Source organism: Leucopleurus acutus, assembly GCF_964270905.1.
Source record: "Leucopleurus acutus genome assembly, chromosome: 1".
Taxonomy (NCBI): domain Eukaryota; kingdom Metazoa; phylum Chordata; class Mammalia; order Artiodactyla; family Delphinidae; genus Leucopleurus; species Leucopleurus acutus.
The window spans coordinates 152,323,987-152,338,472 of NC_139142.1; the positions used below are offsets into that span (position 1 = coordinate 152,323,987).

Below are 14,486 nucleotides of genomic sequence, written 5' to 3' on the forward strand. Positions count from 1 at the left end.
AAGGAGCCCACTGGGCAATGGACTCACAGAAAATGATTTCTTAAGAACACGTAATAAACCAGGAAGAAATGCAATTTGTTCCTCTCTGGTGCTACCCAAGATGGGAAATGGATGTAGCCCAGACTTATTAGGCTTCTTAAATGATATTATGCTATATTTCCTAATGATATTAAGCTGTATTTCCATCCAGGTAAGGCAGGGAAAGCAAGCAATCAGGGAACTCAAAAGTCAAAAAAGCAACTTGGCGAGGCCACGATTTGTGCACGTGTGGGTACTTCACAAAAGGGTTAAGTGGACAGAAGTAAGAGAGGGAAAATCTAGAAAACCTCTAGAGAAATATAAAATGGTCATGTACAGTAAGTCTACCCCTACAAGTGTTCTTCTTTTTCAGTAAAGAAAAAGAAAACTGAGCAGTGACCTGACCCAAAACTATCAGAGGAAGAAAAGCAACATCAGCTCAAGACTGAGCAGCAAGAAAAATAAGACTCTGTTTGCCAGATAAAATAGGAAATATCTGCAGCTGGATTACCTCTGTGTCAGTCACAAAGGGTCAGTCTACTCAGCACATAACCAAGTTTCTCAGCTTCAACTGAATCCCCTCATCCAAATTAAGCCATCTCATTTCTGATTCATAAAATACTATTTCACAGAAAAGTGAGCCACTTAATTACTACCTAATGTAACACAAATTACATTTGCATTCATTTAAAACAATTTCCTAATTACAAGAAAACATAAAAAAAAGGTTCTGAGTGTGATTTTTTTTTTTTTTTTTGCGGTACGCAGGCCCCTCACTGTTGTGGCCTCTCCTGTTGCAGAGCACAGGCTCCGGACGCACAGGCTCAGCGGCCATGGCTCACGGGCCCAGCCGCTCCACAGCATGTGGGATCTTCCCGGACCGGGGCACGAACCCGTGACCCCTGCATCGGCAGGCGGACTCTCAACCACTGCGCCACCAGGGAAGCCCAAGTGTGATTTTTAAGATGCCGGAACAAACCAAGATTTAATTTAAAATATATTTACAGTAACTACAAACGATTACATGATTTTTTCTTAAAGGTCATATCTGCAACAGAAGAGAAGTATTTTGCTTTAATCTGATCCTTTACTTCTAATGGTTTATGGGTCTTCAGAATTGATAAAGCATTTTAGCACAACTGAAACCCAGCACGAGGCACTCTGGGCACAGGTGAGTGAGAAATGGAAAGAGCAACACTTGGTGGAAGACACTCCCCTGCAGGACAAGAGACCACGCTCTGCAGCAACAGAGCTATTGCCAGGTTTTATTCACACAATGATGATCTCTCATAGGACCTTGTGCAAAGCACCTCAGTCTTTTTTCATATGGGATTGAGCATGTTAACTGTCACTCAGGAATCAAGAGTTTTTCTGGAAGATAAAGAAGTATCTATAAAATGTACAATGATCTTAGAGAAATATAGTACAAGATTTTGAACACTATTTATCAGCAGCATATGAGAAGAGTCATGGGCTCCAGTAGAGCCATATGCTGGCTGACCCTTTGCTTTTCATCTAAGACTTAAGAGACCTTATAGGTAATGACCGAATAACTAATGATAAAATAAAGACAAATTTGCCTTGGTATCTTAGAGTCTACATCAACCTAAATAACAGTATCTGGCAGTGGATATTTAAAATCTTTACTGGTATTTAAGCTAATATAAATGCTAACATCAAAGTTTGTCAGACGTGTTAAGAGAACACAAAGCTACATTGTTACATAAATACAAAGATGATACAAAAATCCACTTTCTTTTTACCTTTGAAACCCAACTACATGGGATGTGGAAATATTTTTTTATCAAGTAGATAATCTGTTTTATCAATAGCTAGAAAGCCATTTTTGTAAGTTGTCTTTCAGCTGAAAAAACAATACACTACTTACATCATATTGGAAAAGGAATGACCTCAAGATTTCCAAGCAACACAGCTCTTTTTCACATCTGAACTCCCCTGCTGATCATTAGGAACAGTTTCAGATGTCCCATTCTTGGCTTTCATTTGTGCCAAACCCTGGACAAGTCTGTAACAAGGTTATGGTAGCAAAACACTGCGTTTCTGCACGGGGTGCTAAGTCGTCTGTCCTCCCTTCTTCTTAGCACAGCATCATTCACATTAGTCTGAGGTCTCTCCTAAATCAAGCTGTGCTTATATACAGAGGAAATATGAAAGCAAAGTTATCTTCCTTCTATCTCTTGTAAGCTAATAAACTACCTCAAATTCATTGTTTAACTGAATATACTGTTCTGTGCTTAGAGATGCTGTGGTCCAAACTCTGTCCTCAGTCAAGGTGAGGCAGAGGTGAATACGGCCCCAAAAGGCTCAGTGCTGGATCAACACACTCAAGAATGGGATAGATAGTCTTTTGTTGGTAGGTATTTGCAGAATACCTTAAAAAAGGGAGGGGGGCTTCCTTATCTGATCCAAAATGGTGCTGTTTTCTGTATCACATTCTTACACAATTCCCAATTATCTAAAATGCTGAGGAATGAAAGACAGCGTTCTGTTTCTTTTGACCAAATAGCTGGAAGTATTAAAAAGTTAAGGTAGACTAGAAATAAAACACAATTCCAATGTTTTAAACCAGATTTAAGTTTTTTTTTTTAATTCAAATTGACCCAAAGCAAAACTTACATTACAAAGGAAGAACAAAATACATTATGATATAACACACTAGGAGTTACATGAAAGCTAAATTTGTGGGCAAAGGGCCTCATCCCAATCACATTCTGGGCTGATGAGCAATTCTGCAAGAAAGTTAGAATCTCAGTTTTTGTATGGTCCACTCTGGTAATTAAACTACACATTTTCGTCTCATAGGGTGTGTATCTGACAAATCAAGCTAGACTCCCTCACGCTCCAGATGTGTACTCTTGCTACTGCCAGAACACTGAATTCTCTAGCGGAAATGCTGTTCCAAGCATGACTGATAATGAATTAAAAAAACAAAATAGTCAAGTCCTCCAAACTAACAAGCATGGATTATTCTGTGGTAAATAGTTTAGAAATATGGGAATTAAATAATCTAAAAAACTTACTCTGCTGTACATTTATAAACACAAATATTTACACACAAAAAAATCTGTTTTTAAAAGATGAGGTTTGCAGTTCATTAATGATCATAATCTTTTATGAGCTGGTTTCTTTGGTGTACTTGCCAAATATATTTCTATAAAGGTTTAGTAATAGGCTTAAATAATAAATTTCAAAAGAAACATAGAAGGATCAGTGACAAATTTGATACTATTCTGAACATTTCAGTCAAGATTCTGGAAAAACCAATCAGTTGATTTCCTGAAAATATTTGTTCTCATTATGTTACTACAGGAAGCTTCTCTGCCAATCAAATTCAAGTGCAGACCGGCACGTTCATCCCTATATTCCACCAGTTACCAACTTGGAGACATTTTAGTTACTGTTAAATATGATATGTGATTGGGATTCTATTAACAACAACAACAAAAACATTCTTTTTAAACTTCCAGAAAAATGAAACCTCAAACAATAAATAATGGAATTATACACTTCTTCATTAAATAGAAATTTTGATTCCAGGAAGAGCATTCATAATTTTTTTCTGAAGTCGCAGCAGCAATACAGAACAAAGAATTTACCTTCATCTGACCTTTTTACTTGGAATTCCCTGACTCAAACTCAGTGGCTAACTTAATTTGGAAACCTTTGACTGGCTGGGGAAAGAAAATCATTTTGAACTAACTGAATAAATTAATAGACACATGAGGAAATAAGTCCTGTGCAAATGTAACATTAACACCACTGCTCAGAGTGCAGGACCCCACAAGCCCTCCCATCTCCTCGTCTCCCTGGGCCCAGGGTTTCAGGGAGAAGTAACACAATTCATTTCTGGCCATGCCAGGTCCCTGATGCTGCAAATGTGTCCTAGCTCTGACCTGGCTATTGGTTTCCAGAATGAGAACACAGCTCAGCTCCTAGCTTCATAAAGGACTCTCTCTCAGAAGATAACTTTTTGGAGATATTTTTATGAAAAAAAAAAAAGACAGACCACCCATTTCTATCCATCATGTTCCAGTTACAGTTTTGGGATGGTTACAAAACTGGCCACACTCTTAGTGGCTCCCTGTAGAAGAGGCTACGTAGCCCATCCGTGATCCCCCACAACAACCTCTTCCCGAAGCTGCCCGTTCTTCAGAAACCTGTACCCAGCCTAGGCCCAGCAGATCAGACATCTGATGCCACAGCTACTCTGCATCCAAGAGAATAAACTCTGTGCTTGAGGAAATAACACTGCTGGCTCTGAAAAGGGTAAAGCCAGAGTAGACTCCTAATTCTGCTTAGTTATACTTTTCAGGTGAAATTCAGACAAGAGAAGCCCTTCATCTTGTAAACTTCTGATAATGAATTTATTACTGGTATGTAACTATTCTGAAATTTCCTAAAGCACTAAGAACAATACTGGGATATTTTTAAAGTTTCTTCTGAAACTAATATGATGACAAATCAAGCACAGAACTCATTTCCAAGGGCATCACCATAGATCTCTAATGCCTCTAGAACCACTGTTATTGACACTTTATCATATTTATGTTTACACTGCAAACATATGCCAATCAACCCAGAAAATAACTGTTCTGAAGAGCGTCACTGTGCATAACTTTAAAATAGATAGGAAATGCTTAATTAGCATATTAGGAATTAACCAGATTTACAAATGTGCACCCATTAGAAATTTTACCCTTTAGAAATTTTATTTCAACTGGGAGGAAAAAAACACCATGAAACCACCCCAAATTATTTAACCATTAAAGCCAAATGGTTTAACAATATTTGGGGCTATTTTTAGGGAATACTCTACCACCAGGACATGAAATTTTCGGCTTAAAGTGAAGTAAAAGACAAAGCTTAAAATGGAAATTGCAACTGACATACTATGGTTCTGCAATTAAAATTAGTGGTGGTTCCTGTTCTCACAGGCATGTCAAAGCCAGCTGTGGAATGAGGAACATCAAGTGAAATAATGGATAAAATACACCAGAAAGAGTACTGCACTGGAGGCACTGTTTTAAAAACAGAATACACGGGCTTTACAAAGTTATTTTCTTTCCCATTAGTTTTTTTAAAAGCACAATTCAACTAGAGACAGAAGTTGAGACGCAACGTCTCTGGGTAGTGTACTACAGTTGTTAAAAAAATAAGTTTAAAACAAGAGCACACCAACAGGAAAGCAGAGGTAATGGATTTATGTCATCCAAAGCTACATTAATTAGGAAAAGAACAGTTTGAAACAGCCAATTTGTACTCATTAAAAATGACTGAGGTGACAGCGTTACTTTAAAATTTTCTTAGAGCATTTTCCAGTAGAACCCAGGATGCCCCGGGTAAAACTGTGCCTCCAAACTGTAACAAGTGCTCTGCTGGTTTACAATACTGTGCATGTCAACGAAACCATAAATTTGGAAAGGGTAAATTCTCCACTCCTAACCTGCTTGTGTCATTTTGGAAAAACAATTGTTTTAAATGCAATATTGTATAGAAAGCTTGAACCTCGTAAACTTGGACCAAGAAACCAAATTAAGACCTTCAAGCATGTGGGGTGTGTGTGTGTGTGTGTGTGTGTGTGTGTGTGTGTGTGTGTGTGTGTGTTTATATATATAAAAACATCCCTCCCCTACAATGAAAACCAAACAAACAAACAAACAAAACCTAAAAGTGTATACCTGCTTTCTGATTTCACAGCAAATCAGAAATTGCATAGGATATACTTTGTGCAAGGCAAAAAGCCTTTTAAGTATCTGGAATATAACTCCTAATCTTGCTCACAGTTCTGTGTATATCAGATATCATCAAATTTGTGTTTTAAGTAGTCTTTCATGACCTTGGCAATTGGTAGTTCATCAAGTAGCTTTAGGTTTTGAAGGCCTATACATTGTCGAATTTTAATTCGGCACAGGTCCTGCAAGTTTCTGGGCTGTCCTATAAAGACAGAAAAAAGAAAATGTTACAAAGCTGAAAAGCACAACATTTAAGGCGGGCTTTAAGGTTCTGAAAAGAATAGTTTATTTCACTGGGAAGTGTCTCTCTGTGGACTTTACATGCAAAGGATCAGAGAGACTCTAGCTAAGAGGACATGTCCTGGGTACCTTCATACGGCGTCTCATTTGATCCTTTTCACATCCCTGGGATGGTCGATATTTTCACCTCCATTTTACAGATAGGGACACTAAAGATCAGGGATTTTAGTCAATTGCCTAATGTCAGACGACCAATTAAAGCTTTTTAGACAGAGGCTAAAACCAGATCTTCTGACTCTAAGCCTGGTATGCCTACCAGTACAAACTGAAATGTCAGTTCTTGTCCCAGGTAGGCCTCTAATATGCTGGGTGAACCAGTGTGAGGCAAATCACTCTTCTGGGCCTCAGTTTCTCAACCTGAAAAGTGAGAGAACTAAAAGAGATGCTTTCTAACATGGCTCCTCCTGTCAGCTCACTGTCCAGGGCACAGAACACAATCCTGGGGAGCTCTCCCAAATGACATCTGCCCCGCTGTTCACCATGATTCTGGACACAGTAGAACTTGGCTGTGGGGAGACCGTGGACTGGGAGGGCGGGGGGGGGGGCCGGAAAAAGCACCCCAAGCTATTCTGAATCCCCATCTCTTCAGACATGCCACCCTGACCATCTGCCAATAAAAACCTCTGCTATAACCCAACTCAAAAGAAAAATTACAAAATGCAATTTCTTTCACTTTTGAATACTTCGTTTTACCGAATCAATACAGATGACCACAAACACAAGCAAAAATTCTTTGCCACAGAGCCTCAGAAGCATTTGGATTCACATAAATTCTACTTTCATGTTAAATGGTAATAATAATACAAACTAACATATGTTGAATGTGTACTCTGTGCCATGTAGTCTTATAAGCTCCCGACATATACTAACTCGTTTAATCCTTTTACGAGGGAAGTACTTTGATCATCATCCCCATTTTACAGACTGCTTGTATCTCTAAGTAACATGCTCAAAGTCAAGCAGGATGCTATACTTCAGTGATTCTCAAATTCTTGGCCTCAAAACCTCTTTACAGGGACTTCCTTGGTGGCACAGTGGATGGGAATCCGCCTGCCAATGCAAGGGACACGGGTTCGATCCCTGGTCCGGGAGGATCCCACGTGCTGCGGAGTGGCTAAGTCCGTGCGCCACGGCTGCTGAGCCAGGGCTCTAGAGCCTGTGAGCCACAACTGCTGAGCCTGCGCTCTAGAGCTGCCAGCCACAACTACTGAGCCTGCGATCTAGAGCCTGTGGGCTGCGACTGCTGGGCCCGCGCGCCTGGAGCCAGGCTCTGAAACAGGGGGGGCACCACAATGAGAGGCCCGTGCACCGCAGCGGAGAGTGGCCCCCACTCACCTCAACTGGAGGGGGCCCGTGCTTAGCAGTGAGGACCCAACGCAGCCATAAATAAATAATAAATAAATAATTAAAAAAAAAACAAACTCTTTACACTTCACCATATTAGAAGTTAAAACAGAAATTTCAGAAATACTTAATTCATTTAAAAATAACAAAGATAAACCCATTATATGTTAGTTAACATAACATATAATTGTTATGTTACCTTCATTGTTATGAAGGTAACAATATTTTCAAAAATAAATGAGAAGAATGGCATTCTTCCACATTTCTGAAAACCTTTTAAAGGTCTGGCTTAACAGATGATAGCTGAACTCTCATATATGCTCCTACACCCAATCTGTTGTGATGAAACCACATCATCCAGTCTCTGGGGAAGTCCACTTACTCTCATAAAAGAAGGAATGTGGAAAAGACAAATAATGTCTTAGTATTATTATGAAAATTGCTTTGACCTCGATATCCTGAAAGGGTCTGGCTAACTCCAGGGGTCCCCAGGCCATACATGGAGTACTACTGCTATACTTAGTACTTACTTGACTAGTACTCGTTTACAGGGATCACCATTATTCAAAATTAAGTAATTCTTTATAAACGAAAAAGAGTCCTTAAAACTTAGACCTCTGCTCTGTAAGCCCTGTGCTTTCCAAGAGGTACTTAATACATGGTCTCTTAACAGAATCACAGCTGAAGCTACTGCTTTCCTAAAAATGGCTGTAAGCTAGGGGCACGTGTATCCGTGGATGTCTGCATAAGGATCCCTATGAGGCTGTAGCACTCACTCATGAGTCTCTTGGTGAGGTATGTCCCCCCTCATCGTCCAGATCTCTACTAAAAGGGCACTGCTGAAAGGGAGATGAGGTCAGGTTCCCCATCAGATTCTCTCCGAGCTCCTTTTCTCTACAGTACTTAACAAGGCTATGATTTTACATTTACTTGGTGATTACCCATTAATGTCCATCTTCCTCACATGTTCCATGAGGGTAAGATGATTTCTGGCTGCCAATGCAAAAGTCCAATGCCTAACACAATACTCAACAAATACTAGTTGAACAAATGAACACTTAATAGGCTTGTCCTTAATGTATAAAACAGCTCATTGCAAAACACACCCATGTCAACAGCAAATCATTTTCTAACCTGTTTTGAATTATTTTTCATCACCATTCATGGGCTACCTTTAGGAAGAGAATAAATTATCACTGTCATTTTTCAATAAATGCTTATAGTATTTGATCTGCAAATGCAAACCAGAATATGTATCAGATTTGAATCTTCTTTTTTTAAAGAATTTGATTTTCCTAATAGATGGCAGGTTCTTTTCAAGTATAATATTAATGAAAAGAACAACCATGATGTATTCAGGCAAAAAACAGATGACATAGAATTGACATATATAAATATACATGTGTACTTAAATGAAAACATATCATCTAACAATGTGGAAAACCTGTATTATTGGAATTTGCTTAGCTAAGATAGAAAAGATGGAGACAATAGGTTCCAAATAGGGGATCTTCTGATGGTCTCGTTTTGTGGCAGATTATACTCTCCAAAAACGACCACAGTACCTCCTATGCCTCATGCTCTTTTTTTTACAATGTGACTGGATACCCCATCATTAAGAGACGGTATCTAGGTTCCCTCTCCTTGAAACTGGGTGGGCTCATGACTACGGTGGAACTCAGATCATAGCTTTCACTTGGCTCTTGGGACATTCACTCTTGGCACACAGCTATCACCACGCCATGAAGAAGTCTCAGCAGTCTACAAAAAGGAACTGAGGTCATTGCCCAACATCCAGGCTGAGCTCCCAGCCAAGTGCCCGCACAACTAGCCAGCCATCAGGGTGAGCCCTTTTGACAGTGGAGAGGCCCCAGTCAAGTGGCTCTAGATGACACTGCTTGGAGTAGAGAAGTAAAATAATCAATTATTATTATTTTAAGCCACTAAAATTTGCAGCATTAGATAACCAAGTGAGATTCTGGGACGTGGAAGTAGGGGGTTGTCATTAAAAAAAAAAATCTAAAATAGATGGCTTTGTCATTGGGACCAGGCAGGGGGGAAAAGCTTTGACGAGGCTGTTGGTCAGGGCTTAAAGGAAAGTTTTAAAAATGTTACTAGAAGCTGGAGGAAAGGGGAGACTTTTAATCGTTTAATAAGTTCAAGGGAGGCAGCTACAGAAATACTACCACCCTCAGAAGCTATTGGTGCATTAGCCTTTCCCAGGGAAAAATGCACTTTCTATGCCTAAATATCAGAAAGTTTTACTCAGTTTGCTACCGAATTTTCTTCTTCTTAAGCAGTGTGTCGTGGCAGTCTTTTAATGTTTGAGGAGAATGTGATCTTTTGAAGATTTCCTGACCATGTATAATTCCTGTCTGCAGAAAGACCTTGAATGGTAAAGGCCAGAGTGGTTAAAAGCATCAACTCTGCAGCCAGCATCAAGTGCTGGCCCCAGTAGCTCCTGGGTGAGCTACTTAGCCTCCTGCCTTGGTTTCTGCATCTATGAACTAAGGATAACACCACCTACATAATAGGCCTTACAAGCACAAAAAGAATTAATTTTGGTAAAGTGCTTACAATAGTTCCCAGGCATATAGTATGAGCTATAGAGTATTTGGTAAATAAATGTTAAAATAGTAATTTTAAATACTTGTAAGGATATGTTTTGCTTCCCCTTCTCAGAAAAGTAGAGGGCTCCTTTTTGGAAGATGAAGCTTCCTGGTGTTAAGACGGTAAGAAAACTAGCTGACAACTTAACAGTAAAAGAACAACTCGTAATCTAGTCCTGGGAAACAGTGCTGAGCAAACTGATGGAAATCATATTCTGGAAATCACTACATGACCTGGATTCGGCAGAGATGTGAGAACTTTGTATAAAAAAGCTGTGCAGTGATGAAGTGAGGTTGTGTCGTTATACTACTGCTCCACAAATATACAGATATTCCCTCACCTTGCCAGGTAGTAGCACTGAGTGAAAAGCGGGCTACATAATAAAGAGTAATAAAGACTAATTGTAATGACTGTTATTTCTAAGACTATTTAAGGACCCATTTTTTCAAGAATATCATTTTAGGAATAGAAGATTATGACTGAAAAAGAAGTACAGTCATACCTCGTTTTATTGTGTTTTGCAGATACTGCATTTTTTACAAATTGAAGGTCTGTGGCAACCCTGAATTGAGGAAGTCTATCAGTGCCATTTTTCCAGCAGCATTTGCTCACTTCATGTCTCTGTGTCACATTTTGGTAGTTCTTGCAATATTTCAAACATTGCCATTATTATTATATTATTATGGTGATCTGCGATCAGTGATCCTTTTCTTGAAGTTACTACTAGGCTAAAGGCTCAGATGATGATTAGCATTTTCTAGCAATAAAGTATTTTTAAAATTAAGATACGCACATTGTTTTTTTAGACATAATGCTATTGCACACTTGATATACTACAATATAGTCTAAACATAACTTTTCCATGCACTGGGAAACCAAACAATTTGTATGACTTGCTTTATTGCAACAGTCACTTTATTGCAGTGGTCTGGAACAGAACCTGCAGTATCTCTGAGATGTGCCTATTATTTATTTTCTTGTCAATATATCACTCAAAAGTATTTACTGAGCACCTACTATGTACTTAAAAATGCACTGTCCCAGAGATTAAAGGGGCAAGAGAAAGAAGGAGGTGGTGGCAGAGGAAAAGAAGGCAGAGAAAGAGAATAAAGGGAACAAAAGCAAAAAACCAACACATGTGCATGCTGTTTACCAGGCGTCTTAGAAAATTACTCCTGTCCTGTTAAATAGCAACTGCCTTGTCCATGGGATGACAGGGGAGACCTTGGGGGACATCTCACAAAAAGAGTATAATTTAAGGAATTATAAACACTATGGGGGATGCAGAAACACTACAAACTATTATTCATACTAATGAACTACAATGGGATTACATAATACTTCAAAGAGTTATTAGTCTTTCCATTTGGTAAAGAAGCCCATCATTAGTAATAATTGGGCTGGTATAAAATAGGAAATCAGCTTTTGAAGGGTCTGGTCTAGTATAATTACAAAACCAGGGCAGCAGCATAATTTTGAAAATTAAATATCCTAAAGCACCTCCTTTTGACATGACCACCACTGCATTTATAATAGGCTAAACTTATTTATTTAGCACTCTCCATCTTTGGTCAACATCTGGAATGGTCTCCCAATACCTCTTTGTTTTATTTCAGTTTCCCATTTTAAGACCCTACCATAAACACGTTTTATTCCTTTGCTCTTGCCTCTGAATTCCCTTCACAGGGACTTAGTATGAAATGTGTTAAATTTTACTTTACAGGACAAAGGTAGTTGCGAGCTCACCTCAAAATAAAAATCATGGTATTGTAAAATAAAAGGCTACTCTGATTTAACTCTTAGATAGAATCCAAAAGTATACAATGTCAGCCTTGATGACATTTGTCCACTTGTTACATTTTTCTTCACAGGCACACAAGCTTTGACCTATTTTTCTCATTGGCACTAAGCCAAACAAAAGCATATATTGCTTCCTAACAAATAATAGAAATCCCTAGAAACCTACATAAAAAATAGAAAGTAATACAAATATGACAGAAATAGTACAGAATAAGGTAATACCTTCCATATCAAAGAACCTTAAAATGTGGTGTAATTTGACTTAAAACTGTGTACTATTATTTCTAAAAGTGATTTTAATCATTGGGACTAAATAACCTAATAAGACTACAATGTAGATGTGTAGCAAAATCCCCAATGAGAAGAAAAATCAATAATCAAAAATAACCTTAGTTAAAATGTGTTACACAAATTATTTCCCCAAAGAGTTATACTAAGGTAACACTATTTTGGTCAGTCATACTAAAAAAAAAAAAAAGAAAAAAAAGTCAAAGAAATTGATTAAAGAAGCATTTGAAAGGAACACAGGAGTAAGGTCACCTGATGCCTAGGGGTTGTATGGGGTCATCTGCTTACATACCTACCTGCTGCTGTGCTGGACTTAGCTGAGAAAGCCACAGCCTAAACTTCACTTTCTTAAAATTAAAGTCATGATTTATATTCTTACTTTTTTTAAAGTTTAAAACTTTGCAGCTAAAACATACTACTTGACTATGACTAAAACTTAAAGACATTTAAATAAAACATGTAGTGTTTATAAAATAGTATTTTTAAATGCCTGTGATTTCAGTTACTGTAGTGTTTATAAAATAGTATTTTTAAATGCCCGTAACTGATGTTCTAGAAAGTAACAATCTTAAGTACTTGATGGATTAATTTTCTCCAAAACAGTTTATCCAACTCATTCCCATTTACCTAAATCTTTTTCTCTTAGAAGTATGAGCCCTTTATTTTTCAAATTCCTTTTGGTCAATTTACTTATTTAAAAAGTTTTTATTTAAATAAAATATTTTAAAATTATTAAATACATTAAAATTATTTAAAATTTAATTTAAATAATTAATTCCTTTTATTAACTCCTTTAATTCCTTAAAACATACAAATCAAAATATTGATACAACCCAGCACTACCTTTTACCTACCACTGAAACATACTGAGCAGCTGCTTCAAGTATTTGGACAGCATCTACTAGAAACACAGATCAGTGCATTACCTTAGACTCCTCTGGATATTAAACACAAACCCAATTGGCATATTCTCTGCCTTAAGAGTAATTTATACGAGAGCCTGCTATGCTATGCAAAAAAAAAAAAGTTTAGTGAACAGTTAAGTGGTTAACTTACTCAAGGACTCCTTGGCACCTCTGATATGCTGCTGTGCACGGTGAATCTCTGAAACTGGGATCTAGAATCCAGGGTACTAGTCTTCTAAACTGACTTGCACTCTTAAAATTATAGGACCTCAAAGAATTTTTGTTTATGTGTGTTATATCCATCTATATTCATCATATCTAGAAAATAAACTTCAGAAATTTTAAAAATACTTATTCATTCACTTAATAGTAATAAATTTATTATCAGTTGAAATAAGTTTTTATGGGAAGAAAAAGCTGCTTTTCAAAACAAGAAAGATTTCATGAGAAGAGTGGCACTGTTTTACATCTCTGCAAATATCTCTTAGGTCTGGCTTCAGAGAAGACTGCTGGATTTACAGATCTGCTTCTGCGTACCATCTGTTGTAATATGCTGTCGTGATTGAAGCAGATGAAGAAAATCCAGACTCACATAGGTAGTTGGAAAAGGAAGTAATATTTTAATGACCTTTTTAGATAATCATGGATCTTCTTTGATACTTCACCAAAACTCAACAAGAGTTGTTTTTTTAAAGGTTAGATGCAATATGGAATCTGAAACCACAACAATGAACTTCTTTATACTCTTTCACATTAAAATCCATTGGTCTGTTTTGCCCTCTGAATGGATCTTTTACCCATGCATGATTTTGTAACATCATGCATTAGTCATTTGGAAAATACTGGTTACCTGGGTTATTATGCAGATCTTCCAAATGTTGACCCAATTTATTACATGATATCAAAAAATTACTTTTGTTATTATCTCTACTAATCTCAAAAAAGTCTTTACATGTTGGGAAACTGGCAATATCCCAGTGGCAAATACAAAAATACAAGCTTTTCAAAATTCTAAGTTTCACTTGAAAGCTCAAATTTTATGACTCCCCATAAATACTGTCAGTTGTTTTCCTTAAGGTGACAAACGCACTTTATTCATTTTCAACAAAATGTCTACCAAATACCAAAGCCTAAACAGCTATAGTTTGGCTGTCCATCCATCCTTCAGGTAAAAATGGTATTCCACTAAAAATGCTGCTGGTTCAGCTCAAACAAATCACAGATGTACTTTTCCTCCATTCAATCACAGCACTTCATTACACAGTAAGAATACTTTCAATTTCCATCCCACAGAATATTTAAAAGGTACATACTGAAAGGGATAAGATTTAATAAAATTAAATCAAAGAGATTCCTAAATGGAACTGGAACAGTCTTTACTGAGATTGCCTTGTGGTGAAGAACACAACTACTAGTACCCTCTGGGACTACTGCCTTGATTAATGCTGAGGTACCTGCCATTTTACCC

General features: G+C 37.6%; 1 protein-coding gene across 1 annotated transcript in view; it reads right to left on the minus strand.

Annotated features, from left to right (window-relative positions):
- Positions 1-2,609: 2,609 nt before the first annotated feature.
- ASB7 (ankyrin repeat and SOCS box containing 7) overlaps positions 2,610-14,486 on the minus strand; it is a 49,051-nt gene continuing 37,174 nt past the window's right edge. Inside the window, exon 6 of the mRNA XM_082852400.1 lies at positions 2,610-5,973. Within this exon, the coding sequence (XP_082708526.1) occupies positions 5,834-5,973 (140 nt within the window). The 3' untranslated portion in view covers positions 2,610-5,833. The remainder of the gene's footprint in view (positions 5,974-14,486) is intronic.